Source organism: Gallinula chloropus, assembly GCF_964237585.1.
Source record: "Gallinula chloropus genome assembly, chromosome: 3".
NCBI classification, from domain to species: domain Eukaryota; kingdom Metazoa; phylum Chordata; class Aves; order Gruiformes; family Rallidae; genus Gallinula; species Gallinula chloropus.
Genome location: NC_140087.1, coordinates 50189089 through 50217002, shown reverse-complemented (window position 1 = coordinate 50217002; position 27914 = coordinate 50189089). Strand labels below are relative to the sequence as shown.

Sequence of the window (27914 nt, the reverse complement as noted above, 5' to 3'; positions counted from 1 at the left end):
AGACTTGTCCTCCACTTACAGGGGATGGAGAGTTAACATGTGCCATTTGATATGCCAGGATATTTGCATGATACGGCAGATATCCCACAGGACCTTTGGGGGTCTGTACCCTTCCAGGCCAGCAGCTGAAAGCGGTGGAAAACCCTAGAGCATCTCTGTGGCAGTAAGCACTTGTGTCCAAGCAGGGGTCCTGTGAATTGAGCAGTGTCTCCACTAGCTGTAATAGGAGATTAGGTGCACATATGAGCAGCTCAGTGTGAAAGCAATGCTGCCTCACACCAAAATCCTTCCTATTCATCTCACCACCAACATAAAATTTTCCTGAGCTGTACATGGTAAATAATCTGAGCCTGTGTAAGATAAACCCATCTGTTTGTTAGAGAGTTTTCTCATTTTTCATGTAAGTTTATCTCATTCTCTATTAGCCACCGATGAGGAAGCTGTCTTTCTGACCTTGCCTAAGGAACATTTTGATTGATTTCTTACTAATCTGTACTTCCTTATTTCTGAGGGGGCTTGATGTTTTCTATCAGCACAACTGAGGATTTAATTCAGGTTTTTTTATATCTGCTATCTATATTGTCAACTCATACATTATTTCTAATGTTCTCTCAAACTGTTAAATATATTATGGCTTACTAAATGAGTGAGGATTAAATGATAGGCCTATTCTTCTGGTCCTTTATCTTGCTCTCTCCTTACAGTTAACCCTTGGAGGTAGGGGAAATATAAGTGAAGAAGAAAGTGAATTCAGGCTTGTTGGTCTCCTCTTTTGTCATTTTTTCCCCCTCAATGCTAATTTTCTGTACGTTCATTTATGTTTCTTTTCCTCCTGCTGTATTTATAGAACCTCTTCTTATTGCCCTGTATGTCTTATGAGTTGCAATTCAGTTTGTATTGGGCATTTCTGATAGATCTATTTCTAAATATGCCATTCAGTTCTGATAGATAGATAGATAGATAGATAGATAGATAGATAGATAGTCAGTCTTTAAAACCCATCCACTAGCCATGTGCTCTTATTTTCACTTTCAGGCTCAATTACTTTGGGATTTTTAAGTCAGTAGATAACACTTCATTTCAGCTGAATCAGTCTATAAAACTATTTCCTGCCTTTCCTTTGTATAAAAAAGCATCATTTGCTACTGTGCTTTTGAATATCATTTCTTAATAGTTCTTCTCTAGAACTTTTTAGAACATGGCACATTTTTATTATTTTATTTTCTTCATTAGAAATGTATACCATGTCTGTCAAGCAAGGATTAGGGCTCTAGACCTCTTAGAAGGTTTCTTTTGGAATCTTATCCCTGCTGCTTGAAAGCTCTGTTTGCAGCATAAATATGTTTTGTCACACCCTGACTGACATAACTGTTCCAGTAAAGCCCTAGTGTAGATGGAGTTACACTAGCAAAAACATTCCTTTTCCAGAGCAGGGCTTTTCCTGTTTTGTGGAACTGCTGTAAGCTGTCTGGGAAATAGAATGTCTCTTTTGTCTCCACCAGGAGAATTTAGTGGAATGGTCTCATAAGCACACTCTTGATGATGTTGGCCTAGAATTTAGCTGTCTTGCCTTACTTTTCATATTTATTTCAGTTAAGAACAACAACAAAACCCCATATAACTTCCTAGTAAGTCACAATATTTTTAATAGAACTCTATCATAAAATATATCAACAATAAAATTAGCCATCAGATCATTGACAAGTAACCAATAGTCATCCTCAAATTAAGTTCAAGAAACTATATGCAGAAAGAGCAGAGCAAAATACCTTGAAGTAGTCAGTTGGTTTTGGTAATGAACTTTTGCAGCTGTGAATAATTTTTCTATCTGAATCCAGATTTTTGAAAACATGTGATCATGCTTAATATTGTAGTTGCCAGTGAGATCAAAAAACCTTCAGAATTTTTTGAGTGGTAACCTCTAAAAAACTGAAGTAAATGGAAATACTGGAAAGGAAAAACATAGCTGTAACCTTTTATTATTTGTGTGACCACCCTAAAGAGAGGCAGAGTAAATATTCTAAGTGACTTGTTGCTTTGTTCAGCTGGTGTCAATTTCTTGAGTCGTGAAGGAACTCATATGCAAAAGTTGGCATCAGCAGGTTGTAGGTCATCTTGTTTTTCCCAAACCTCAACCAAAATCCCTTTGTGGGTCAGTGATTCCGAAGTGACAGCTGTGAATCCCCACAGCTCATCTTGGACCACATAGCATCTTTATAATCCAGATTTTAATTGGAAATGCTGTTTGTGAACTATTTGGTGCCATAGTTGCTTCAAATGGCACTGCTTTACAACTGTATGATTACAGAGAACATGGATAGTAGAGGTGTGTTCATAGTCCTTTTACTTGAAACTGATCACCTTTAAGTTCTTTTGTGAAACAAATGAGTTTTTATGTTTGGGTGTGTGTGTGTGTGTGTGGTGAGTGTTGCTGTTTTTTCTTCAAGAGTTTTTAAGAGGTCCAGAAGACTTTTTTGCTGTTCCTGCCCAGAATCCTGCACCTCCATTTTTGCCAAGGAGGATTTGTTGCAGGCTTTGCAAAGAATGGAGGTGTTACTCAATGTGGCCAGTGTTCATGACATTTACTCAGAAAGATCATTCTTTGCATTGAATCTTGGTTGGTTTGCCACAAAAATAGTACTGCCATTAGGTTTGGGTTACTCTGCAGAGCTTACCCACTGAGAGGAGTCATACAGCACAGGCCTCCTTTAGATTGGAGTGAAGTTACCAAGTGAATACCTAGTAATTTTAAATGAAGACTCCCCCAAACCACAGCTGCTCCCAGACTTTCTCTGTCACATGTATGTGAGTTACTCAGAAACAGAGAAACAAGATTTGGAAGCCCAGAGTTGTCCATGGAAGTGAGTTCCAGAGCTGGCAATCTCTTGCTGAGAGGGAATGCTATGAGGGAGAATGGAATGGCCTCACTGAGGACATGAACCACTTACTTGGTGTTTTGGCTGACCTGCATTAGTAAGCCAGAAATTGGAGAAGGATATAATCATAAAAATTGTATTACATTTTGTTAGTTGCAGAGATTTATTAACTTCCAGGACTAATTGAAAATGTCCACCCTTATGCTCACACAGGATTTTGTGCTCAGCTTGTGCCTGGGCTGATGCTTGGGGGAATCTTTAACGTGATAGTGTGACTTGTACTTGGCCTTGCTGTGCTTGGTGTACAAAAGCCCAGGTAGAGCAAGTTTCAGCAAGAAGGTCTAGAGATTGCTAAGATACTGAGAGGCTTGTGTGCAACAGTGGAAGATCTGGCCAGGAGCTGTTTTGCAGTACTGGAGAGGCATGAAGCATTCAGACATGTAGAACGTTGTGTTTCTACACAAGGAAACATGAAGAAAGTATTCAGAAATGTCGAAACTTTTAACTCTTGTGAACAAACAGTGGTAAAATCACTTATAATGGGAGAGAGACCTGCGCATAAGATGTACTTCCTAAGGAAGTCAGCTACTATTTTGACCCAACTGAGATTAATTTTTAATATTAAGTGGTATTAGGACAAAGCCAAGCTCTTAAAATGATAGAATCTGGTTATTTTGCAGAACTATGGGAAGCTGTACAGAAGCAAGAAAAGTATAGCTCTTATGAAGAAGAGCTTTTATGTCAGGTGGCATGTTTCTGCAAGGGGTTTTTACACAAATTTCCCACAAAGTTGAATGTCTCATACTCTCGGTAGTAGAATGATAACAGGTAATTTGTCAGATTTGTAGGGTGCAATGGCATTAAAATAGTTCTCTAGTGACACAAAACTCTTCAAAATTAGAGAATGATTTGCAGGATATTATCATACTACTGACAACTTTTAAATTAAATTCCTACCATGTTTCTAACTAAATTCCTGTAACCTTCTACCCTTAATTATCCCTTCTCTAAAATCAGAAGAGACAAATACTTTACAGGCTACAGGCATCTCTTCCTATCATACCATTTTATTTTTCAGGAATTGACATCTTGATCACAAATACTGTTTTCAGTCAAAACTTGGCATAACAAAATTTCAGGTTATAGTTATTAGCCCTCTGTTTGATTCATAAGGTTTTACCTCAGTCTTTGTTGTTAATTATGCTTAGTCTCTAAATAATAATAGTAATAATAACAGCAAAAATAATTTAAATTTTCAAATACAGAAAGGCAAATTCAGAAGCCATTTCTGAAAAGCTGTAGCAAGTTCTGTAGTAAGTGGACCAGAGGTTTGTGAAGCTTCTGGTGTATTTCTGGTTAAAGAGCATTTAAATGAGAGATTGCTGGAAGGTCACGCAGTAGGACTGTGTGGTTCAGAGAATCACAGAATGGTTAGGGCTGGAAGGGTCCTTAAAGACCATCAAGTTCTAATCCCCCTGCCATGGGCAGGGACACCTCTCACTAGACCAGGCTGCTCAAGGCCCCATCCAAGCCAGCCTTGAACACTGCCAGGGAGGGGGTGTCCACCACCCAGGGCAGCCTGTGCCAGTACTTCTAGTGATTAGATCTGAGAAAAGTCACCGTGTGTGCAAAAAACCCAAATCACAATTGTGGATGGTGGTGGTGGTTAGTTCTTTGGGGGGTTTTGTTTGTTTTTTTTCCACAGGGCAGAGCAGGGGAGTATTTCAGTTCAGAAATGTTGTTACAATGCCTCAGGACATTTGTGGTCCTTTCTCCAAGTTCCCTACCCGTTGATTTTTCTTCTTGGCACACATTTCCCTGCCTGCTGAAGGAGAGCTATTAGTATTTCAGTAGCCCTACACAAGGGACTGAGCTCAGGTGTGTAGTTCCAGCCTGTGAGGAAGAGTATGATGTGTACCTTAGGAAAAGGTTCTTGAAATAGCAGTGCATTGTTCAAAGGCTGCAGCATTCTCATGCAGGTGCAAAGGAGGAAGGTTTGAAATGTGAAAAGACTTATTTACTACATTTTTTTTTCGTTAGAATGGACACAGAGGAATTAATAGTGACAACCTAGTGATCCCTATTACAGGTCTGTCATGTGTTACTGTCTGTATCCTGCTAATTTCTTCAAAGTAATGTTTGCAGCTGTAATGACTAGAACTGTCTGTTAGAAAAATTTAAAAAAAAATAATCTGGAACACAGAAATTTAATGCAGTTGTGGGTTCCACAGCCCCAGAAGTGCAGAACGTGTTCTACTGGTGAACTTCTGTGAATATGCATTAAAATCAGCATTTTTCCTTGATTTGGTATATTGTATGTGTTGCAATAATTTATTAAGCCAGAATTGCTAAATGTCCTTTTGTGCTTTTTTTCCTGCCAAAATACGGGTTTGTGGTGGGTTTTATTTTTTTGCAAGCATCACCTCTGCAAGTGTGTGCTATATCTGATGTTTTTCTGGAGCTCAGCTCCAGCGCTCTGGTGACTTTTTAATATAAATCTATATTTCTGCCAATTTCTGTGGTGTAGACAAAGCTGTATTCCAAGAAGAAAGGGAGAAAAAAAGAAAAACCAACAAACAAAACTCCAACAAACAAAAACCATCACCACCACCTAGACACCTTTCTTTGCACCTTGGCACGTTTTCCTTTGTACATTGGCAGTCTTGGACATTCAGAGACACTGCTTCCATAACCTCACCATCATGAGGAAGGTGATATCAAAATGCTACTTTACTTTTCCATAGAAACTTAATAGATGACATATCATGGTAGAGAAGAGATACAGTGTTCAGTATGCAAAACCGTAATCTCTAGAGATATACTGCAACAGGAGTCATAAACAGTAATAGAAGTTTCAAAATCTCCCTACACAGGAATTGATGTGTCATTTAAGTCACGTTAAAATGAAAGTTGGAGGGTCTGGCTGTAGTGCAGAGACTGTCAGGACAGTACAGGTGTGAAACTGGCGAGTGAGGCAAAAGAAATAAGATGGGTTGCACAGGACTCCAGGCTGTGCAGAGATGGGGAGACACAAGAATGCATTTAGAACTGAAGTGGAGATGAACTTTCTTTTCACTGGGCATGCGTTACCATCACATTAGCTTGAGTCTTATTTTACTACAAATGTGTCTGAGGTGAAGAGGAAGGAGTGAAAAATAGGCATGGCACAAATTACCTGAATCACATATTAGTAAATGCTGCAAACTTTCCTCCCATTCACAAAGTCATACCTATTAGATTTAAGAAAAACTTTCCTGTTTATGTTAGGCTGCTAAAAGAGAGACCTAGACCGCTAAATGTTGAGACCTGTACCTGTCCCCTGAAATTTGACAAGGGAAAGCTGTAACTTGCTGTATTTGGGGGTCCTAACAGGGCTTAGTCTTGATTTGAGAACTGTAAATCCATCTCATACCTGATAAGCTGTTCTTGACGGAGTCTAAGTGTTGGTAGCATCTGTCTGCATTTTTTTTTTTGTATTCAATTGCTTGCAAACACGCTTGATAAAACTCGCTGGATCAACCTGCTGTTTATCACCTTACAGGCTTATGCACCTTACAGGTTTATCTTGTCAGGGTCTATATGGGAATTCTGGTGCAGCAGAAAGGAAAATGTTAATACACTTAGATCTGGACCCCTCTCTGTGAGGGCCAGGTAGGCTCCTGGCATCCAGGGCTGACAGCTATTGTTCCTTGCAAGTCTGAATTTCAAGTGACATTGTGTCAAAGGGAGGTGGTGCTGACTGACTTAGTTTGGTTCTGTTTGTGCTTACAAAACGAGCATTAATTGTGAATGATTAACCTGTGTGCTTCTACGCTGTTCTCAGTGGCTTTTCTTCTACCTCGAATTTTTTGCGCTGTCTCAAGGTTTCTGTTACTGTCTCAGTGCTACCGTTTCTGTCTCAGTGAGGTTATGTTTATTTAGATGAAGGTGCCTCTGGCTGGTCCTTGACATTATCCAGGAGTGGCGTTAGCGCAGCAGTTAGGTCACTTCCTTGCAGCACTGAGCTGGTACAAGTTTCCCTTCATTTCTCTCTGTGAAGGTACGCAGGCGGCCTTCTCGTCAGGATGCTCAGGGGGTGTGAGGCGGGCCGTTGTTCTGAGGAAAGCCAGTATCCCTCGCTCTAACGAAAGACACGTTGCACATTCTCCTGTGTGATTTTTTTATACACTTATTCCCTGCCCCTCATTTTTCAGAAGAGCTGGCAAGGTGAGGATGGCCGAAAGAGGCCGAGGCCGTGTGTTTGTGTGGGGAGGGTGCCTGCTGTGCCCCAGTGTCACCACGAGGTGGGGCGGTTGGGGAGGCGGCAGGGCCCCGGCTGCTCCCCGGTTTTGGCGAGAGCTGGGCCCTCCTCACTCGGGAAACCAAGTTTCAGGACTGAGAGACAAACACCAGATGGAAGCATTTCTAGTTGGTTCCTTCCTCGTTTTCTCTGATCGTTTTCTTAATATTACCCTTTGGATCAGTGAAAATAAAGTTTGCTTTTTAAAAAAAAACAACTTTGAAACCGATTTAAAACACATAAAAATTATTTTCTGGGAAAATCTCCACTTTTTTTTTTTTTTTTTAAGAAGTTAAATGAATACCTGAAATGAACTCCAAAAAATTATATAATCGATTCATGCCAACTGCCTGCTTAGCCTGGTTCAAGCACATAAAATGGCAAGAAAACCCCATGCTAATACACAGGACACATTATTTTCCTTGGGGATAAAAAAAAGTATTTGAAGTTAGTAGGCTAGCTTATTTTTGATTTGTTGGAAATTTGACTAGGCTTTCCCTCTCCGGAGATTTCAGCTGTAAGTAGTAGTTTTTCTTTGAACTGGTTTAAACTAAGGCCCTCTTTCTTCTTGTCACGCACAGACAGGGAAATACTGCAAGATGCTGGATCAGCTTGTTCACTTTTCATTGTTTTCTTTTGTAGCAGCAATCCGTTTAGCTATGGTATGCTGAGTTTATCTGATTAGCACTTAATGAGTGAAGGGAATAGGGGAAATGCTGCCTGAGTTACTTAAGCCTAATAAAGTTTTCAGTACCTCCCCCCTCCTTTTCCAAATACCTGAACTTTCCTGACCCCCGCCCCTCGCTTTTTCCCTCTACTGCAGCTCGTTCCCACATGAAATGCAGCTTTAACTGTCAGAAGTAGCGGTGCCATTAGCCGGATTTTGGTCACGACATACATCCTGCTGAACAGTGTTTGACAGTCTGTCTGGAGCTCTTACAAATTCAACTACTGTTGTTCTGCCGACTCGCACGCATTACCTGGGAACACTTACCAGTTGAAAATGTAATAACCTGTAGCACGAGTGTTTTGAACTTAAAGCCATTGGGTGTAATCATAAGTGATAGAATCATTTATTTAGTTATGTTAGTGGTGACATTTTAATGAGGATTCACTGGACCTTGAATAATGACATTATATAAAGAAATTCAAGAAAGCTAAGGTTTAGTAATGCTTAAAAACTGCATGTGCCATACTGATGGCAGGTCTGTTACCATAATTAACTCTTAGTTTCTTGCATAACTCTTATTTTTTCCCCTCTGGACTTTATCTTGATTTCCCTCTTTTAGGATTAATTTTTCTTTTAATTTGATATTGCATTGTAAAATTTCTAATACAAAGTAAAATTCTGAAAAATGTAAAGAAATAATTTTTATTCATGTATGCTGCCTAAATATATCTTTATTGGATCTGCTATTTTCCTACAGAAATACAAAGTTGTCTTAACATTAGCGAAAATAGTTCCAAGGAAAGTAAAACTGACGTATGTGCAAGAGGTTCTTGTGCAAAATAGGTTCTGTATTCATACTGTTGTTGGTAGAGAACTCTGAAAATATTTCCAGTTATATCTGCCTAACAGTATACATTTTTAGTAGAAATGATCTCACATTTCTTTTATTGCTGTCAGTGTCCCCATTTTATCATAATAATAGTAATAATAATAGTAATCTTATCAATAGGCAGCTAGTAATAGCTGTAGTGATCCTGCCAGAGCAGAACATGTATGTACGTTTTTAAATTGCTGTAAAGATACTAACAGAATGCTAGAGACACAGGAGTGCACTAAGGTGCTTGATGAAGGGTAAAAGATGACTGTGATTGATATTTGAAGTCTGCACAGCTTCCTGCTGAGCACATCCCGAGGAGCTGCCTTGAGGTACCGCGGCTGGCTGATGGTGTTCACGTCCCCAGCACATCGCAGTGTGCTCAGACATCAATGCTGGGGCCAGTTGGGAAGTGTTGCACTCTGATCTAAATGGTAGAAATTTTGGAGGAGGAATCCCTGTTTTTTTAAACAGCATGAACAGTGTCATTTAAACTGCTTCTTGTTTCCATTATTGTTTTGGTTTGTTTTTTTGTCTGCTCCTGAATACGTACAAACTTCTATCCAGCCATCAAGATGGAAGAAAAACACGTGTTAATCTGTGAATTAGGTATTGAAGTATTTTGTAATTTGATTCAAAGGTTTATTTAAATCATGAAAAGTATGTGTGTGTGTTTTTCTTTTCCCCTCTCAGGTTTGCAATTATGTGTGGCTATATGTCTCAGTTTGAAAGTGTACAAAACAAAATCAGGAATGGTTATCTCTTTAAGGTATGTTTTTGTAGGGTTTTGTGGGAATTTTTGTTGTTAAGCTATTCCTTTAAATTATTTCTTTATATAGTGTCAAAGAACAATTTTTCCAACACAGTAATTCAGCCTCAGAGGTCTATTTTAGTGCCAATGATAAAGTGAAAAAGTTATTTTTATGTGTGCAAATAGAGTATATGCTTTCAAAATATAAGGATTTGAGGTAGGATTTTGGAAATAGCATTAAGATTTCAATTTTATTTTGTAGTCAAAGGCGGGGAGGGAGTAACAGTTCTGTTTGGAAAATACAAACATATGAAATATTAAGTGACGGGCTAACACAGGCAGTCGTTCTTCATGCAACCCTTAAGAAGTAATGCTTGTTTTAACACTGTCCTTTCAAAGCTAATGTGATTTTTAATGTGCTTTTTAGAGTTAGCAGTTTGTGTTAAATGTGCTGCTCTCCCTTTCCTTGCCCACAGCGTTGCTCAGTGCTTTCACTCCTTTACCCTGAGCCAGTGTCCTGTCCCCCCACCCTCTGGGTGCCAGTGAGATGCAGCAGCCGTGTTCTGCTTCCCAGGGAATGCCTGGGATAGGTGTCTATCACTTCATGTGTCGTGGAGCTTTCCTATGAGAGTGCATTGATTGCATCTGAGCTGTGCCCAGCGAGCTGAGCCTCGAGCCCCGGGACAGGCTGGAAACAGAGAAAATGGCAAATAACACAGGCGCTGCAGTTGTTTAAGGATGGAGTTTAAGAAGAGCCTGCAGTGTTAGCAGTAGCCTTTTCAAGGAGGTTTTTCCCTTTCAGAAGTCGTTACTGAAATCCCTGGGAATCTTTTGGAAGTGTTAAGGATAGGGAAAAAATAGGATGAAAGCATAGCTCCTGTCTGAATAGTTTGTGGAAAAAATGATAGAATAATAGGCTCTTAGGTCTGTATAACTCAGAATATTTTAGTGGCTGGCTCAATTAGAAAAAGAGATATTTGGAGGAAGAAAAAAAGAAACCTTAGAAGTGAAATTTATTTTGAGAGGCAAATGGTAATTAGGGGCAAAATGACATATTTGTTTTCTCAGGTTAAGAAATAAGGGCTTTTTTTAGCAAATTACAGAGTGAAATAAAGATACTCATGGCCTGTAATGAAAATGGATTTGAAAGAAACACCTCATTAGATGCTTTCTAGGTTTTATGGTTTCACTATAAACAGAACCATTTTACTTTCTGAACTTCACATTATAGTAACGGTTTGTTGTGTCATGTATTTCATCGGGGCAGTCGCATTCCAGTGTGGAAGAAACTATGCTTCAGACATGGGTGCTGGCATGTGAGATCTGTCAGAGAGTGGCTGCTTTTTCACTGATATGATGTGCAACAGTTTCCTGATAGTAACTGTAAATAAAATTCATTTAATTGAAGTTTTTGCCTTTATAAGACAAAAGTTCTTGAGTTCTTTTATTAAACCTTAGAGCTGCTTTGTCATGTTCTAAATGCAGCATTGTGTGCAAAGTTGCTAAATGATTTTGTTCGTGGTTGCCCTCCAAGAGGAAGGGGTTTGCTAATTAAAATATTTTTAGGTTGTTAGAAAAGAGTTGCAGCTGAGGAGAATTTCTGAATTTGTTTATGCTTGCAGCAAGCTACTTAGAATGTAAATACACTTGCCAAACAAACATCGAAAGTGACACTGATTTTCTTTCTAATAGGAGCACCTAGACAAAGCAATTGAACTTAAGCCTCAAGATCCTTTTTTATATTACCTAAATGGAAGATGGTGCTATTCAGTAAGTTGTTTTTTATCTAACATATGAATTGAGTATACTGAAAAAGAATTATGCATTTGAAATGAAATTGTGGGACTAAAGACAAAGTAGGTGTTTACTGAAGTAGCAGTTCAGAGCTCAATGAAGCAGCATGTTTACATGTCCTGAATTTAACTTCACATATATGTTAACTGCTGACCACTCCTGCCATGTACATTAAGTAAACTGTGCTTGTGTGTCCGTCGTTGTTGTGCTTGGATTTCTTACCTGAATGTAGGAATGGAAAGTAACGAATCTTTGTAAGGGAAGAAGGGTCACTTCTTGATTTCAGCTCTTTGTTCTGCCCCAAACTTTCTGGGAGACCTGGCAACATCGCCTTTCGGTAACTTTGTTCCCCAGCCACAACTGAAGTTAAAGGCACGTAGAGGCTGGGGGATTATGGCTGTGGCAGCAGGGCTACCAGACCAGTTTGCTAAATGCCAGGAGAATGTCACAACAAAAATGCAAGTATAACATTCTATAATTCACAAAAAATCTTTGCAAGATACGCAGTATGTGTTATGCCAATGCAACAGGTGCCTTTAAATATTGTCTTAATGACAGTCATATGAAAAATTAAAATAATTGGTTCACAAGTTTAGCTGGTAATTAATTTGAATTTTTGTTTAGAAAAATGGTGCTTGTGCTTGTAATAACAGAGTTGTCTTATTCTTAACCCCATATCTTTGATGACTCGCTCAGATGGCTATCCTTAGTGCTTCATCCCTTGTGCTGCAAGGAACCTTTCATCGCAAGAAAATGTTTTTGCAAAGTCGATGCTGTAAAAGATCACTGGGAGGCTTCTCAGAATAACAACTGCTAATGCACTGTGAATTCCAGCCCTGCCTTTTTCCTCCAGCTACTTCCAGTGTCTGCAAGCTGGAGAGGAGTTGCAGTGATACACTGCAGACTTTGTCTTTTATCTGCAACTAGACTTAATGCAAAGTAATCTTTCAACAGTTTTTTTCAGGTCATATACTTAACTTTCAAAGAGCTTTCAGCAACTACATTTTTTCTCAGTTGATTTGAATAAGGAACGACACCAGCTTTTTCAAAGAGCTTTTCATTTTGCTTTTCACCACACTATATTTTTGAATCTCAGCATTAGTTGTGCAAAAGTGAGTTGCTGAAGATAGTCCTGTAGTATGCTTGTCCTGCCTTTGAAGAACATCTCTCTCATCAGGGATTCCTTAAGCATAGAATTGTAGAATGCTTTGGGTTGGAGGGGACCTCAAAAATCATCAAGTTCCAACCCCCTGCCATGGGCAGGGACACATTCCACCAGACCGGACTGCCCAAAGCCCCATCCAACCTGGCCTTGAACACTGCCAGGGATGGGGCTTCCACAGCCTCTCTGGGTGACCTGTGCCAGGGCCTAACCACCCTCATAGCAAAGAATTTCTTCCTAATGTCTAATCTAAACCTACCCTCTCTCAGCTTGAAGCCATTGCCCCTTGTCCTATCACTGCAATCCCTGGTGAACAGCCTCTCTACCACTTTCCTGAAGGACCCCTTTAAGTATTGGTAGACTGTAATTAGGCTTCCCCAGAGCCTTCTCTTCTCCAGACTGAAAAGCCTGACTCTCTCAGTCTGTCTTCATAGGAGAGGTGCTCCAACTCCCTGATCATCTTCATGGCCTCCTCTGGACTCGCTCCAACAGTTCCATGTCTTTAACTTCTATACTGTTCTGTGTCCAACAGCTGCCTGCAGTTTCCATTTGCCAAACACTCCATGTTTTTCATGGCTTATTTCTCACTTGAGCTATCGTTTTGGGGAACTTTACATATAATCTCAGTGTACCTCACTCTGTTCTTCTTGCACTGTTTTGTTATTCTTGTTCCATTTTAGGGACCATCACCAGTTCCTGACTAATGCATGTGGTTTCTTGCACTATATCTTTACCAACTAATGTTCCATATTTGTAACATCTATGCAGGGCTTCCTTACTGAATATTAAAGCTACAGATTAGATTTAGGGTGTAACCTGACCTGCATTTTATTGAGCGAAAAGATCCACCTAAACAGGTGTAGCCACTGAAATCCTTAAAGATTGATTCCTGATTTTCCAAGGCAAAAGAGTAGCCTGAAGCACTTAGATTTTCACAGTAAAAGTAAATACACAAACTGGACTAAATAACATTTTGTTTTAACTTCTGGGGCTGTCAGCTCTTAAAAACATACAGGCTTTTGCACACTTTCAGTAGGAAGATGAGGCTGTCATTTGAGAACATTAGTTTTAAGGCGCTACTATGGAAGCTAGATCTGAACCCTAGCCTAGTGATGTTGATGATATCCTCAGTAGTTTTAGCAGACTCTGTGAGTAGGCTTCTGTGTTGATCCAGTAACACACATTAGGTGTTGGCCAGGCAGGTGATGTAGATAGTTGTAGGAGCTTGTGGAAGCTGTGGTAAATTTCGTGGTCCTATTCTGTTTCATGCTGTGGTAATTATCCTGAAAGTAGACTGTTGGCTAGGGATTGTGATAGGGTGCTTAAAATAATAATCTATCACTCCTTCTCTATATTGGTACCTGTAGATGGAGCATAGTGATCCTCTTAGAGCCTCTGTTTTTCTCTGTTTAGTCTAGCTGAGGATGAAGCTGGGAAGGCCGCATCGTCCGATGCGAGGGAATTAAAGAAGAAGGGGTGACTGAGGAACAAAAGCCTGATGTACTTAGGTCTTCCTAGTGTAGTCAGACATTTCCCATTCACTCCTCATTTACTGCTGGGGCTCTTATTACTGTCTTCTGGCACTGCTTTTTGGGCTGACAAACTGAAAAACACCCCAAACACATATAGCAGAAGAGACTGCAAAAGGGGATGCTTCAGGTGTTGTAAGTAAGGGTTCCAGTTCATGCTCATAAACGATGATCAGCTGAACAGACTTTTAGGCAAAAAGCATAGTGGGAGCAAAGGAGAAGATTTATTGATTTATATTCAGAGACTGCATGCTGTACTAGGAAAAGCTATTTATTTATCTGTGGAGTTCTGCCAGGGTTTGGCTCTGACTGCCATTTCTCACCTTCCTCAGTGTAACACAGTCCTTTAAGAAGAGCAGTGGTACAGCAATGCCAAGTTTCTTTTTCAGCAGTTATTCTCGCTGGGCCAGATCCAAAGCACCTTCCAGCAGGAAGGATGAGAGAGATTTTCACTGCCTTGCAGCAGTGGGGGTTTGTCTCGTATGCAAAGCCCATGACAGTGGTGGTGCCACCTTGTCTAAAAATCAGTTTTTACTGTTTCTTATTTCTTTTACCATTATAATACCAGTAGAGCTATACAATAGAGGAAGATTCTGTTCTAATGTGTGTACCATCTCAGCTTTGTTAGAAAATGACTTCTTGTTTCACAAATGGACAAGTTTTTCACCAATCAGTTCATAGATGTCATTATGGGCAAAATTTAGCCTGTGAGATCTGCTGTCTGCAAGGAGCCATGTATAGCTCTAATTTTTGGTTGGTTGTGGTGGTTTTTGGCGGAGGTGGCATGGGGAAGAGAAACCCTATTCATTTATGAATTGAGCAAACATAATTGAACACCACTAGTGATGGATAACTGCAGAACCCTACCAAATGTTATTTTGATATTCTTTTTTCCAGAGCTGATATGAACTTTTACATAGTGGTCATTTCTTTGAGGGTAGCTTTAGTGATGTTAGAAAAAGATAATTATCATAAAATTGTGATGAAGATACTTTAAAATATGTAGTAAGCAAAGTAAGCCAGTGTTTAGCATGTAAAAGAGATGTTACTATTCCAAAGAGAAACAATGGCAGCAAGATAGTTTTCATTTAAATGTCTTTGGTGGTGGACAAAACCTTTTCTTCTCAGCCTTCTGTGACAAAAACAGGCTTTGTCAAGTGCATATCATTCAGGGAAGGTTTAAGGTTTCAAATAAATGCTTGGGTTGGTTCATGTGATCTGAAATAAGTACAGTGTGTAGAACCTTTGACGTTTCAGCGTTGTTTTTGTTAAGGGAAAGTGAAAACCACTTTGCTCTTCAGATCAGCAACAAATATTTATTGGAAGTGAATTGATCTGTGGTGCACTGTGGATAGGAATTAGTTTTCCATAATCCTTGGAGTTTTGTGCGTGATTATCTGATAATCCTTTATGATTGTGTGATTGTGGGGGGCTTTTCTTATTGTTTTAATGTTTAGAATAACTTTTAAAAGGAAGTACGTGTTTACAGTTAAGGCTTATGGCTCCTTACCCTTACAGGACTGGCACAGAACAGTTAGCATGTACTTGTGAAAGCGGATCAGAGCCTCTGGTAAAAACTAGTGAGGTGTAAAAATTAGAACTCTTGGGACTTTCTTTTTGCTTACATGCCCTGTGTTGGATTCATCTCTGGTGTATCCCAGTATCTGTTTGGGTTACAGCAGGGAACAAATTGACCCAGTTGCTTTGTCTGTGTGCTCTGTAAGTCTGCTCCCCTTACTGGAAAGTGAAAAGCCCAGGGAATTCAGGTTGGATAAATGCCTGTGCAGACTGTCCTGGCTCCTCAGATGGCAAGAAAGAGAATATTTGTGTTGGAAGCCAGTATTTTAGAATTGCTATCCGGTTACTTAATCTCTTCCAGAAGTCAAAACATTGCAAAATTATTTAATACAATTTTACATTAATATATTGAAAAAAAAGAAAAATAAACTCTCTGGGGATATGTAAGTAAGTGCCATGAATATTTTACTGAAGCTGGGTCAATGGGATGATTTTCCTTTATGGAAGACAATTGTGTGATCTGTCTTCAGTGAGCTATTAGCAAGGAAACATCAGAGGAGGAAACCCTTTAGGACTCCAAGTAGATCCTGGCTGAAGTTCCAATCTGAGTGGGTTAGTTTCCTTCATACCAGCATCCTGGAATTTGAAAAGAGCTGTCAATGGGCAGGGTTTACATCTCATCAAAACCAAAGAGAAGACAAAATAACCCTCCCTCCTAAATTCCAGCCAGTGTTTTAGTTCATATGTGATATTTGCTTATCCGAGGCTAAGGAAGTGGAAGGGGTATTAGGAAATCTCTTTTTCCAGTATCTAGGGGAGAACCACGTTTTCTGCCCTGGTTTTCAGAGGCAGAGGCCTGATAGAAGCAGGCTGGGCACAAACTTTATGGTCGGCTGCAGTTTAACTCTGAGTGGCTTTCTTCATCTCTGGTACTAGTAGAGATTTGGGTAGAATAAATGGATGAGAGCTTGCTGTTTGGCAGAGCTATAGGAGAAGATTGCCAGAGACAAGCATCTCTGTTAGTTTTGGGATACTGAAGAGTGGCCTCCTCTCCTTGGCAGAGGCCAGGCTGTCATGATCACTCACTCCCCTCCAGCCCCAGGGAAATTCAGGAGTTGGCTGATGGTCCCTCAGACCCTCGTTTTTTGCTCTTGAGCGAGTGGGACTAGCTCTCCTCATGTGTGGCAGCTGGGGAGTGATGTTCTGTGAGTGATCCAGTACATTAAAACCTGACATTCTGTGGACACACAGTGTTCCTTTCAGTGCTCTTGTGAATCTTACAGGCTGTTGGGGGGCTGATATCCAGGCTTGGGAGACCTGAAAAACCAAAATTCACTTAACGTTTGTAAATCAGCTGTAGAGCAAGGGCAAGCTTCATTCTTTATTTTTGTTATAGCTGTAGCTATTACTTGCTACACTAATTGTTTTTCTTATTACATGCTGCTGTCCTATACCATTCTTGGAGCACTCATTAAGTGGAATCATGATTCCGCAGAAGTTGATGACAGTGAAGTTGCTGTCTCTTTGTACTCAGTTTTGTACAGACCTCCAGGTAATGCTTTGCATCATTTGGAATAACCTTGGCTGTACAAGTCAAATTTGCACTACGCTGTAGCATGCTACACCAGGGTTTCTGTGGCCTGTGCTTGCTCACACGCAGAGAATGCTTAGTGAAGTTGGTTGGTATAGTGAGAGTGATGTTTCCATTTCACTAAACATGGCATAAGATTTATTCTAATAAAGTTATTTCAAATTAAAGACTCTGCTTGGGTGTGTTCAGAGGAAGGGTATAATTTGCTATTCATCACTATTGCTCCAGGACACAAATTTGTATCTTGCATGAAATGGGTTGTTTCCATTTGTTGCACCTCAGTGATAGGGGGGTGCAGATTGACTCAGGTGAGATCTGGTTCACCTGCGTGCAGGGATTCACCTCACCTGTCTTTAGCCATCCACAAGGCGTGATTGTCTATGCTTCTTTTGTAGTTGAAGGAAAGAAAGAGAGAAGTGTTTATGCCAGGGTAAGGTATGTGGAGAATTGCCTGGTGGAAATGCCTCTTTACATGTGGACCATGCAAGGAACCTGAACGACTCACTTAAGCTAGGCACTTCATTTATGGGTGGCTGGCGCTAGCTGTGGTCAGTTCATCAAGCCTGTGGCACAGAAGTTTGACCACTCAAACCATTACAGGACTCTCAGCCACAACCTGTAACGCTGGAGCCAGCGCACGTTACAGAAAACTCACAACTGTCCATACCTGCATTTCGCTTTGAAACATTAGTTTAGGTTGCTGGGGCTTGTAATATAATAAATATGACCAAGTGTGCCTATGTTTGGGCTTTTTAAAAGTTTTAATAGTGCAAAGCAGCACCCAAGCCAGACAAAATAAGGATTGAAACCTCAGTAAATCAGTTCTGATTAAATTCTGTAGGAAAATAAAACAACTGCCAGGAAGAACTTGTGTTTTCCATAGGTAATTGTAACCCCAAATGGAAAAACTGCAATTTTGTTTCCTTGTTATTGCATAACAGCAGACACGTGTGGTAATTGTATCTGTGCAGTGTGTGTGTATCTCCAGGATATTGTGTGGTCTTGCAGAGAACAGCATAAGCATATACATTCCCTTTATTTTTTCCCTCTCTTCTTCCCTCCGAAAGCCACCTTTGTCTTGATGCGATCGACCTAGAAATATTAAAAAAACACTCCTTCCTCTTCTAAAACAGCAGAGAACACTGCAGCAGTTGGTTGGCATGAAAAAAAAAATACTTTTGGAAAAATCCTTTCAGCTTCTATTGCAGAATATGTCTCAGAAACTAAAGAGCAGCTAGGGAAATGAGGTGGGGGAAGGAATTACTCGTGTACGTACTATTTGAAGTTTTAACCAGCACGCTGCAGTTTGTAACACGGTGTGGAAGCCCTGCAGCACAGAGAGGGTAAACATCATGTTAGTTCAGTGAATGAGAACTCTGGCATTGCTGGAGAGTTTTTCTTAAAACACTTAGAAATGCCTTCAAGAATGGGCTGTGTGAGAGAGGGAGAATGAAAACCAGCTTTATTTTCTTAATCTTGTTTCTCTCTGGAATATAATCTTTAGTGGTTTTGTGTGAAAGACTTAATTATGGCATTTAGCAAATAAGGCATTGGAACCTACCAAACAACTGGGAAAACTTGACCAGGATACCTTCTGTATCCAAGCAGTGCTGCTCCTATGTAGCTAGAGCCAATGAGGCCACATGAGAAAACATGGTCCTGTGCATTTTCCTGTCGTATGCTGGCCTGTATTTGTACTCTGTGCAATGGTATTTTTAGGGCAGTTTGCAACAGCAAACACATAGAACTTGATGTCTGTCCAAAAGAGGGACATTCTGGTTGATGTCTGTGGATAGCTATATGTAAATGGATTGTTATATTTTAGCATACTTAACTGATATCTCCTGGATAGTTGCTGAATTTAGCTGGAGAAGGTGAGGGGAGCAGCAACAGACCTGAAGAGGCTGGGAAACCAGGGAATGAGGTGGGAATAATCTAAAGCTATCCAAAACCATTCCAGTTTTTACAGCAGCAGGACAGACTTGACTTCAAGGCTCAACTCTGTTGTTTGAATTGCAGCTCCCTCTGAAAAAAAGATATCCCTGTGTGACTCATATTTTGCCTCCAGGTATCTGATGAGAGACTCTTTCTTTGACTGTATATATTCCTTCTCTGTGTTGCATCTGCATAGATCCAGCCAGAAATAGCTAGGAAAATACAGAGCCTTGGTTTCTACCAAGTGGTACTCTGTGACAGGAGCCATCAGTGGCTGATGTGAAGCAATGACATCCTGACTTTTTTCCACAGATGTGGCAGAAGTGTCCAAAGGAGGGTAGCTTCACTTCCCCAGTTGAACAGGTTCCAGTCCCACACTGCATTTCTTAGTAGCTCCATCCTCCATCAGAGATGAGAGGTGTGGTTCTCCAGGTTAGATGATGGAGCCAAATACCTTATGGCAGTAACTAAAGCAGTTTTTGTCAGGTGTCAGTATAAGGGAAGAAGACATGTACAGAGCGTGGCAATATGACAGTTCCTTTAAAATCTTTTTATAGCAAGTCTGTTTTCCTGAAATGAGAAGAGGTCTTTGGCAAGTGTTATTTGTCAGATTTGAAGAAAAAATTAAGTTTATTTCTTAAAAGTATTTGTCACCAGCTTCTGTGTAAGAAATGAACTTGCTTTACATATGCCAAAAGCACATTTTGACTGTAGCAACAGCTTTTTGTGATGTGGAAAAGTAGTGCAGTACATGTTAAGCTGTCTGTCTCATGAAAACCTTAACAGATTTAAGGCACCATTTTTAGCCTTAGGTTTCAAAAAATGGCAAGGTCTTGTGAAGCCTAAACTGTATTTTAAGCTTTGTACATTGGAGTAATCTCATATCAATGATGTTGGTGTTATGTCACATATTAATGTATACATTTTCCCGTTAACAGAAAATAAAATCCAAAAGGCTATGCTTTGAGTTGGCAAATTGACAGCATAAAACATGCCTTTGCAGGTTCTTTTACAAAACAGGTTGTATAAGTAGTGTAGTGTATAAGTAGCATAGAACACTGTTTACTCCAAAACTGAGAAGCAGCCCTAGACACATTTTTGTTCTTTTTTTTTTTTTTTTAATATTATTATAGGTAGCTCAGTTGTCTTGGATTGAAAAGAAAGTAGCTGCTGCTCTCTTTGGGACTCCACCAACTTCAACAGTAGAAGAAGCATTGCACAATTTCCTTAAGGTAAGTCCTAGCCAAGGGTTTTCCTCTGTGACTGTTTACCAGCCACTATATGTGACTCTTGTCAAGATGTCTGCTCAATAGATTACGTTCAGTAGCTATAAATCTAGGGCTCTTCTGAACACCACAGAGGTCTCTACTAATTTTTTTCTTTTCTATTTTAAAATTGGTTTGGAGATGAGTGGCATCTTCTGCAACCTTTCTTCTCTTTCTTTAGTTTTAGGGAATTCTTCAGTTACTTGACATGTTAATAGCTATTAGACTTAATGTGAGATGAATATAGATTAGTTATATATGCCACTGAAACAAATTAACCAGAGCAATAACTGATTATTTGCCTGTTACTGCAAGAGTGTTAACACAGTCAAGGAAAACTTTGCCATTGTTACAATTCTTTTTTTCTGATATGAAGCTCTTTTTATTGATTTTCAGAAGAAGCATTTCTTCTTATCTGTGGAGGTGAAACTACCCTTGCAGTGAAGTAGAAGAGAAAGCTCTGTAAATATAGGTCCCTGTTTCTGGGCATTCTCCTTGGACGCAGTTATGGGAAAACACCACATGAATAAAATAAACGTGTCTTTTCAGTGTCTTTTTTATGAATAATTTCTACTTCTGGAGCTGAAAGACACAAGGTTTTCACTTGACTGAATTCAAAGCATAAACTTCCAACACTGCAATTACTTTCAGACAGTTTCTTGGAGGAACTGGACAAGTATATTTTCTTCGCTGTTAAAAGTGCTTGTTTTCTGTGTCCTCAGTCTGTTTAAAGATAGAATGATCTCCAGATTTGGGGCAATAAAACCTTTTCCTGTCTTCCTTGCTTAAGAGATTTTATCTTCAAGGTCAAACTCCAAAGGTGGTAAAAATAATTTGAAATGTTCACTTCAGCTTCAGGCTACTTTGTGGTGGGCTGCAGGCTATCTGTGGTTTTAAGTCATCTTCTGCAACAAAAAATTACTTTGTAAGAGACAACTGCTTGGGTTTCTTTTTCAATTGTTTGATAATACACAGTTGTCACAAAAGCAGCATTATTTTGGTCCAATCATTACAGCTACTATAAACTTTACTGAAGCTATTCCCCCCACTCCCCACCCCCCAAAAAAGCTGTTTGTTGATTAAAGCTGCCTCTTGGTTAATAGACAATTAGTAAGGTTTTTACTCGTCTTTCAAGCTTCTGTGTTACTGATTCAATGCTTGATAATTTCTTTGATGAGGAAATATTAGTAATCTAGGGAAATCAGTGCCTTCCAACCCACTGTATAAGTGAATGTATTCAGTACATCTTCTACAGAATGATCCAGTGTCTTTACAAAGCACTTAGGGAGAGAGGAGAAGTACGGAAGAACATTTGCAAGAAGTACAGAACCATTTTTAATGTGTTAGCTATCAGCACCTCATGTACCTGGATTAGGGTTTGGATTTCTGTTTTTTCTTGCTTTCTTGATGTTTTGTTTTTTTAATTCTGAGCAGACTGTGGTGCACACAGTAGGGATGATTTCAGTCTAATATTTTAGAAAGCTTAGTGCATTACTAAAAATGCTAGGCAGACCACATAAATCTCAACACTCAAGTTTTATATCTATTTTCTTTCCTATTTTTCATTATTTAGGCAGAAGAAATGCATCCAGGATATTCCAAATGCAATTATGTGTATTTGGCCAAGGTAACCAAGTTCTTTTAAAAATAATGATTTGTTGACTCTAGTATTCTCACAGTGGTCTGACTGGAAACAAAATGTTTTTTCTTCCCAGTGCTACAAAGATCTTGGCCAGAAAAACAATGCACTGAAGTACTGTGATTCTGCACTGTCAATTCTCTCAGTTACTAATGAGGTGGGTATTGAGAGTGATAACTTGTTCTCTTGTGAGTGCTGTCTTGTCTTTGGCACGCATTATTGTGCTGTCAGGAATAACATAACACTTCACTTTTCCCTCTGAACACAGAATCTTCCTTTTTCCCCCACTCCAGGTTGGCTCATTACAGTTGTCTGTATCAACAGCTTTAACAAAAAAATCTTTGGGGAACTGTCATGGTCTTGTCTGTGTCAGAGGCTGTCAAAACTGAATTGCACTCTATAATTCAAGCCATTTCTTCAGACTGTCTCAGGCATAAGCAGTTCAGTGTGCCACTCTAGTTGTCCTGAAATTTTGGCCCCGACCAACATATCGTCATTTGAAAGCATTCTGGATTTTTGTCTCTGTCTCTGCTCCTGAAAGCCACTGGTTTGTGATTCATGTCAAGGCCTGTGGGGTGATGTGTCAGCTAGAGCAGAGGCAGATCAGTTATTCAAGATTGCCTTTGTCTTCAACAGCAGTGCAGTTAAAGAGGCACAGTTCTTCCAGTTACATCTGCTGGAAAGTAGTTATTGTAAGAGATTATTGGATTCCTTTTTAGGCTCTTTAGAGTAATTTTAGTATGTGGACACAAAATTTCTACAGATATTTGAGAGATTTTTAAGAGGTTTAATTTTTCAAATATAAACCAAGTCATGGCAAGAAGGTTCACTCTGTCTGATCTCATGTAGAAGCAAGTTCCATAATTACCGACCTATGACTGGAAATGTCTTACCATCCCAGAGCGTGACGAGTTCAAACCTGAGCTTTGTCAGCCTAAGGGACCCCCTCTGAGCACAGCAGATGTGGTAGGGAGAGAGAGAGAGAGAGAGAGAGGTGATTCCAGAGATGAATTGGCCCTATCCCATTTAATTCTTTGAAGTAAAGGAAAAAGACCATTAAACAGCTCTGTAACTTGATTGACAATAAGTACTGTGTGTGGAGCACCAACATGTTTATGTCGAGCGTTCCTGCTGGGAAGAAAGACCACTGCATGCCTCACCAGCAGCTGCTCCTGGGTGGCCTTTATTTTTGGCCCAAGTTACAGTTCATACCAATCAGTGCTCGAGTTTGGTGTTTCTTTAAATATGCATTGATACAGATATGATATTATTAATCTCTTAACTCTGCTTCATTCTTTACTTACTGTTGAAATGTACCTGCCTATTCCAAAGTGCAGGAAAGTCTGCTATAAATTATCCATCCTTTGGTACCTTACATCTTTGCATAGAAACTAGGCCCGATAGTCTCCCTGGTGTAAGGGAGAGAGTATACAACTGAAATTGCTTTGTGTACATCCACACTGATTGAGCTGGTCAGTTTTTGTTTGTTGTTTGGCTTTGTATCCTGCCTTCAACTCACTCCAGGCCAGGTAATCTTGCAATGAACTCTGAAGCTATCTGGTAAAATTGCAGACAAACTTACATCCCGGAAAGTCCTGGAGGACAGAAGGCTGCCTGTGTTTAGTAAACTGGAAGTCATTCAACACCTTCATAAAGACTCCTTGAAAAAGTATAGAGGTGGCATAGATTGGGATTCATCTTTGCTAACAGCAGCTGGACAAACTTTTGGTGACCAAAGGTAATTGCTGAGGCTCCCTCTACACTCGGTGGAGACAGACAGATGCATCCAGGTGCCTCATCCTGCCTCTCTGTGCCCTGGTGACAGAGACTGAATGCGAAGATATGTGTAAGATACGTGTATCTATCTGCTGAGACACTTGACTCCTCCACTGTGCAGTTAAGGGGGAATGAATCCTGCCTCTAAAGTCTGTGTTATCACTCTAAACATGAACTGGGGTTCAGTGCCTCCTGGGCCATCTGGATGAGCTTAGTACCTGGTAAAAGGAGCCCCCCATCGCCTTCCTGAAGTATCAGATCTGAGGCATGTGGGGGGATCCTGAGGTGAGAGCAGGAATGTGGGAGCAATCTGAAGGGGTTGTGTGTGTGTTCTGGCAAGCAGGGTGGTGATGAGAGTAAGAATTATACCGGTTTGTGAACAGAAGAAAGAGTGGCAAATGGGCCCCAAAAATGTTTTGCCCATCTGAAGAGGAGAAAATGATTTGTCCTACTGTGATTTGACTAATTCGATAGATATCACAGTTTTGTCTGCTTTATCTTGCTTATTTGTGATGTGTTTTATAGTTAGAAAGAAAAATTCCAGGGAAATATGGCATTGAGGCAATAGTGTGCAAAATTATTTTTAAAAATGCAGTCAGCTCAAAGTGCATGCTGAAAGGAATTACTGTAAGATGGAGATCTGGAACACAAACTCTGCTCATGCTGTTACCTCAAGTCCCATCTGAATTAGAATTTTACAGGTTATTTTGCCTATTGTGTTAGAGAAAGACTGTAACTGATTTTTGAGAGAAACGTGTTGGAACTGAAGTGGTCAGAGCTTGGAGCTGTGCACAGGAATAACATTTAGTCAGGTTAGTTTTTGGGAAGGAAGAGACCATAATAAGGCTAAAGAGACACTGGGGAGACAGTAGTAAACGGGTATTGATAAAGTGATATTGATAAATTGCCTCCAGCCCTGCAAAAGGTGGAGCTCGTGGTCTGAAATGGGAAACGCCTGTCAGCAGCAGCCTGAGTATTTCTTTCAGTTTGCCACAGCACAGGACCTCAGGGCTGTCAGCAGTGTGGTATATTGTGGGAGTCATGCACAACCCATCATTCCCAAGTGTAACCATAGTTTCTCATGTGAATTTTCTCTTTCTTCAGGCAGGAGAATTCTGTTATTGTTTTTAAATGTTGGCTTCTACTGAGAAACATGTATATGTATAAAGGCAAAAAATCAGCAGGCTGAGAGACAAAGTTGCTGGAAAGGTGCCATGTTGAGGAAATGTATAGAATTTCATGATACAAAGCATCCTGCAGCACAAGTTTGAAAAATAAGAGGAGACAATGTTTTACTATTTTTTTTGCTTCTGAGCATCCACAGTTTCCAGTAACTTCAGTGAGAACCAGAGGTGCTCAGCATCAGTAAAATAGCCAATAGCTCATTTTAATCCTCAGGTCAAATTCTCAGCTGGCCCAACTCAGGCCACTTCTTTTATGCTTTGTCTAGGATTCATTTCATGTAACATTTCAAGTTAAGTGAAATGATTTTTGTCTTGAATGTTGTATCAGATCCAAATATCCTTTCTGTGCATCTGTTCTACCACTTACGGAGTATGTTTTTAATTCAAGGGGTGAAGGGGCTTCCAAACAGAGGTAATTCTTCTTAAAGAAAAAAAAAATCAGATGGTCAGTTTCAACCTTATTCTGAATCTGAAAAAAGGATGCCAAATAAATCATAGAAGCAGAGACAAGTTCTGATTGAATGACTCCTCTATGTCTTAATACCCATATTTTAAAATAGTTTGTCACATTTTTAACTAATTGTTCCATGCTTTTTTATTATATTATTTTGTTTTGAAAGGAAATACAGACAATTTGATGCAAATTACATCTGGAAAATGAAACTGATGTTACAGTACTACATTAGAGGCTTTTCTCTTTATCCTCTGTATTCCAAACAAAAACCGCCAATGAATCATAGTCCTTCCTTGGCCATAAATACTGCAGAGTGGTACTGCACTGCTGGAGGTGCACTGGACATTAAATTGTCCTGCCTTGCTCTGGTTGCTGTCCAGGTGGATAACCTCAGGGTCCTGGGAAACATTCACCCCTTCAGAAAAAGAGTTCCTAACACTCAGGGCTGCTGTGAGTTACTGGGAAGTGCCTAACAGCTGCTCTGTTTATCTAGTAGATGCTGTATTACCCTTGGTGAGACTCATGACTTTGTAGTGCGCTCAAAGCCTTGGTGAGTGTGGCTACATGAAGGGCTGTCGAAACCAGATGGGTGGACTACTGTGATGGAAAAAAAATCACTTCTTTAATTTTGGGGAGAAAAATGTGATTTAAATTTGGAAACATAAGTGCATAGAAGGACAGAACGAGCGGGTGGGTGTGCTTGATTAAACACATAATGCTTTGCACATAAGGGAAATAAGACACTGATTTTTTGCTTATGAGAAGATTGTTGGGTATTTTCAAGGCTGGAACTTGGAGAAAATTAAACTCTCAATAATAGGAAAGAAATTATATTTTTCTTGCATCTGGAGGTGAGCATGGGTGTGAAAGGGAACTTTGTGCTTGTGGGGCCAGTAAGCTCACCACAAAGGCTTAACAGCCTAGCAGAGAAAGACATGAAAATTTAAAGGTTCTGTTCTCTACAATGTTTTTGAAAATGAATCTATAAAGTAGCAGTTATATCACAAAGAATGTTGCCTTGGAAGACCTGAAGACAGCAAGGCAGGAAGAATGCAAAGCAAATCTATTTACACTGAGAGCTGCTGAAGCACATACTTAAAATGCAGATAAAAAGCTTTACTGAAGCTAAGAATCTGTTTCACAAAATTACTGGTGATTTAAAATAATATAATAATCATAATTTCAACCCCCCTCCCTCTTTCCTAGGAATCAGAAATGCGGGCAATAGTTGAACTTCACGAATCAGATTTAGATATTACCGAGATTGATCACTGTGGCGTTCCCTTCTTGCAAGTGTAGAATGGCAGGGAGCAGAGGCTCTGCCTTCAGTTCAGCCTTGGTGACACTGGAAACTCTAGAAAAGCCCATGTGGAGGAGGAGGTGAATGTAATAATGGGCAGGAACAATGGTTGAGTGTTTACACATGAGTGCAGCTGCTGAAGAGAAATCATGCCCATAAGATTTTCTTACATTTTTTTTTACATTGTCATGCTTGATCCCCCTGGTTATTGCTTTAAATTTCTAGAATGGGAGTTACAGAGGGATGGAAGAGAGGGCAGAATATAATCTTCAGCACCCATCAGTTGGTCCTATTGCAAAAGGAACATTTGTATATCTTGAATTTTCCACAACAGATTTTCCAAGAAATGCCTACTCCAGCCATCATAGATTGATCATAAGTAGCAGACTTTGCTGTGATATTTCCAGTAGATCTCACCTGAAGCTGGTGTCTTCATCTGTCTGAAGTAAGATTTTAAGAAGGAAAAAGTGGTTTAGATTTGCTTTTAAAGTGAAGGGTAGGTACAAATAATGATTTGTTTGTGAAAAACCTACCATTCAAAACTTTGTGAATAATTAGTGTTAACCTTATTGAAAATGGTTTTGTTTTCATATCAACAGAACATTTTCTTTTCTCAACATCATCAGCTCAATATGAAATACTGTTTTCAGAGGGTATTTCTTCCTTTCGATTTTACACACATTTGTTCTCCAAATGCCAAGCAACAGTGCATGGGGTTTCAATTACAAGCTAATGGAAGTATTCACATTTGTGTGCATTTGGAATATGAGGCTATTGTTTTCCTGCTTGTACTGTTTCTGGCATTGAACAAGAATTTCCTAACAGCTTCCACCAGCCCAAAAAGTAAAGTATTTTCGGATGTACATTAAAAAAATATTCCTTAATTAGTGATTCTGTTTACACTGAATATGAGTGCTTCACGCTCAGGGAATGGGCCTTTTAAAAGCTCATTATAAGGAGATCAGATTTCAGACTGTGAAATACTGGTAAAAATGAGACATTTTGAAAGAGCTGCTGAAAGAATTTGAGACCTCCTATATTTTAGATTATTTTGCACTTTGGAGAATACAGTCTGTGTTTTCTCTGTCTTACTGATCAGACTGATTTGTGATCTGCGTGTTTTCAAAGTTCTTGCCAAGAGGTTTCTTTGTATTGTCTGCTTTTTCCTCTCAAAAATGATTCAAAAAACCAAAAGGGTATTTTTTGTAGTGTGGTAATTTCATACATAAGGATAAAGTCTATCCTGATAAATGCTGAGCTTATTGTATTCATTATTAAGTTTGATCATTTATCACAAAGTATTCATTTCAATGTCCT

The 27914-nt window shown here is 39.6% G+C and overlaps 1 protein-coding gene across 1 annotated transcript in view; it reads left to right on the top strand.

Annotated features, from left to right (window-relative positions):
* Positions 1-27914, top strand: part of RMDN2 (regulator of microtubule dynamics 2) — a gene marked incomplete at its 5' end in the record, with an annotated part of 47706 nt that overhangs the window by 14566 nt on the left and 5226 nt on the right. The window contains 5 exons of the mRNA XM_084261266.1: positions 9393-9468; positions 11143-11220; positions 20113-20211; positions 21818-21871; positions 21960-22040. Coding sequence (XP_084117392.1) covers positions 9393-9468; positions 11143-11220; positions 20113-20211; positions 21818-21871; positions 21960-22040 — 388 coding nt within the window. The remainder of the gene's footprint in view (positions 1-9392; positions 9469-11142; positions 11221-20112; positions 20212-21817; positions 21872-21959; positions 22041-27914) is intronic.